Source organism: Mesoplodon densirostris, chromosome 4 (assembly GCF_025265405.1).
Source record: "Mesoplodon densirostris isolate mMesDen1 chromosome 4, mMesDen1 primary haplotype, whole genome shotgun sequence".
Classification (NCBI taxonomy): domain Eukaryota; kingdom Metazoa; phylum Chordata; class Mammalia; order Artiodactyla; family Ziphiidae; genus Mesoplodon; species Mesoplodon densirostris.
The window spans coordinates 76432015-76434817 of NC_082664.1; the positions used below are offsets into that span (position 1 = coordinate 76432015).

Consider the following 2803-nt stretch of genomic DNA (forward strand, 5'->3'; position numbering starts at 1 on the left):
AAGAGCAAACTGAGCTGCTGCGAGCGCCTGAGCCCTGCGGCACAGGAAGCGGGCAGCGCCCTCAGGACCCGAGTGGGGCAGAGAGCCAGCCCGAGGTTCTGGCAGTGCAGGCCAGGCGCTGGAGCCACCGGAGGAGGGCAGCTGTCAGTTCCTGGGGCTGCCAGGGTCTGGGGCACAAGGCCCAAGCCCTGACCAGGTGCCTCAGCTGAGCCTGGGCAGTCAGGGATGGTGCCAGGCTGCTAGAGCTAGCCTGGGCTGGAAAATCGTGAGGGCTTGGGCTGTTACACAGACCCTGTGCAAAAACCTAGCAAAAAGAGCCTGCTCTGCGCCCCAAGACAAGCCCTAGTGTACGGCTTGGTCCCAGACATCACTACTTCCTAAACCCCTCAAACAACACCCCCTGGCTTGCACCCAGGAGAGTGGCTCGGAGAGGTGGGGCTACAAAAAGAACTGAGTGGCCCTGGGGGTAGGTGGAGACCAGCACTGTAGCGGGGGGGACTGCGAGGGAGGGAGGCGTGTCCAGGGAGGAGCTCAGATCAGGCTGGGGGTCAGCACTGGAAGAGGGTTTCCTCTGTTCCTTCTGACTGGGCACTCATTCTGCACAGGACTTTTTGGAAGTTGGAGGGAGGAGGATACTCAGAGTAAGGTGTTGCCCTCAAGGAGGATTCTGGAATCCCCTGGACTCGACAGGGAGGGGGAGGCATTCCCAGAAGAATCAGCTCCTGGGCATCTCAGAACCCTGGCTTGGCGCCTAACCAGAGTACCCCCCAACTGCTTAAATAGGCCAGGGGCCCCATTTCTTTAAAGCCTGCATCCCTCCCTCTGCGGTGTGCCCTGCCCCTCCCTGAGTCACCCCAGGGAGAGCGGGGGGGAAAAAAGGGAAGAGAAAAGAGGCATTGACTACAGAGGAAGGAAAAGGAAACAGCAGAGGAGGGAGGAGAGAAGCCACACAGGAGTGGGTGACAGCGGAGATCGGAGAGGGCAGATCTAGGGCAGGGGGAGACAGCAAGCCGAGCATCCCAAAGGGCGCCCCAAGAGCAAGGCGGCCAGGGGCGGGGAGCCGAGGGGGCGGGCCGGCCATGTCCCACGGGACCTACTACGAGTGCGAGCCCCGGGCTGGCCAGCAGCCACTTGAGTTCTCAGGGGCCCGAGTGGGGCCTGGGGAGCTGGGGGACATGTGTGAGCATGAGGCCTCCATCGATCTGTCTGCCTACATCGAGTCTGGGGAGGAACAGCTCCTCTCTGACCTCTTTGCTGTGAAGCCGGCACCTGAGGCCCGAGGCCTTAAGGGCCCTGGAACCCCTGCCTTCCCCCACTACCTGCCGCCTGACCCGCGGCCCTTCGCCTACCCTCCACATACCTTCGGCCCCGACAGGAAGGCCTTGGGGCCTGGCATCTACAGCACCCCAGGGAGCTACGACCCCAGGGCTGTGGCTGTGAAGGAGGAGCCTCGGGGGCCCGAGGGCAGCCGGGGGGCCAGCCGCAGCGGCTACAACCCTCTGCAGTACCAAGTGGCGCACTGTGGGCAGACGGCCATGCACCTGCCCCCGGCCCTGGCAGCACCCAGCCAGCCCTTGCGCGTCCTCAAGGTAAGAGTGGCTCAATTCTCCTCCCCGCCACCCAGGGGCTGGAGGGAGGCCCGTGTGGATGGGGTCTGTGTGTGGTGTTGCTCTGTGAAATCGACACACCACAAGCCCTCTGTGTTCTCCACCCAGTCATAACCCCTCTTGGCTTCTCTGTGAATTCACTCCCCCGCCGATCCCCACTGTGTGACCGGAACCAATGTGTCCTGCAGTCCCTGTGACCAGTTGGCCTGCCCTGATCTCAGCACGCACCCCCCGCCAGCTTCTCTGCTGCCCACCAGCCCCCCCCCTCTCATTTCTGTGTCACCTCCTGCTTCTAGAAGAGGGAATGCCCGCTGATGATAGAACTGGAGACTCAAGATAGATGGAAGGAAAGGTCCTCAGAGAGTGTGGGGACGTGAAAGGGAGTTTGGCTCAGAGCAGAGGACACTGTACGTCTGGCAGGGAAGTGGCTGTTCTACTGGGGGCCAGGAGCTGGCTCTGAATCCCACATCCCTCTGACGCTCCAAGTGTGCTCTGACCACTGGGATTCCTGCCCCACCTTTGCTCTACTTCCCCACAGCCCTCACTCTTGTCCCTCTGTACCTTCCCCTCCAGGCCCCTTTGGCGGCTGCCGCGGCCCCCTGCAGCCCCCTCCTCAAGGCACCCTCACCGGCTGGCGCCTCGCACAAGGGCAAGAAGGCCGTGAACAAAGACAGCCTGGAGTACAGGCTGCGGCGCGAACGGAACAACATCGCGGTGCGCAAGAGCCGGGACAAGGCCAAGAGGCGCATTCTGGAGACGCAGCAGAAGGTGCTAGAGTACATGGCCGAGAATGAGCGTCTGCGCAGCCGCGTGGAGCAGCTGACCCAAGAGCTGGACACCCTTCGCAACCTCTTCCGCCAGATCCCTGAGGCCGCCAACCTCATCAAGGGTGTAGGGGGCTGCAGCTGAGCCCGCCTGGCAGACTGTGGGCACCAGCCCCCTGGGGACCCTCACCCTAGAGGCCCCACAGGCCGAGTCAGAGACAAAGACCATGGACAAATGGCAGCGGGGGGCAAGACAAGGAGGAGGGCGGGCCCCAGCATAATGATTCTGTGGCTGAATAAAACTGCACTATGGCACGGTGCTGGGGCTGTACACTGGGCCCGTGTGTGTGTGTGTGTGTGTGTGTGTGTGTGTGTGTGTGTGTGTGTGTGTGTGTGTGAGTGAGAGAGAGAGAGAGAGAGAGATGGGGGACT

The 2803-nt window shown here is 62.4% G+C and overlaps 1 protein-coding gene across 1 annotated transcript; it reads left to right on the forward strand.

The window, feature by feature from the left end:
- The first annotated feature begins 1079 nt into the window (after window positions 1-1079).
- CEBPE (CCAAT enhancer binding protein epsilon) lies at window positions 1080-2516 on the forward strand. Its single transcript, XM_060096465.1, has 2 exons — window positions 1080-1589; window positions 2181-2516. Exons 1-2 carry the CDS (start codon window positions 1080-1082, stop codon window positions 2514-2516), a joined length of 846 nt encoding a protein of 281 aa, XP_059952448.1.
- Window positions 2517-2803: the final 287 nt, after the last annotated feature.

What these genes read in the sequence shown, in the direction of transcription:
- CEBPE (XM_060096465.1), top strand. Translation starts at nt 1,080, where the DNA reads ATGTCCCACGGGACCTACTACGAGTGCGAGCCCCGGGCTGGCCAGCAG. An exon ending in AGCCCTTGCGCGTCCTCAAG is followed by an intron (nt 1,590 to 2,180) that starts GTAAGAGTGGCT and finishes CTTCCCCTCCAG; the next exon opens with GCCCCTTTGGCGGCTGCCGC.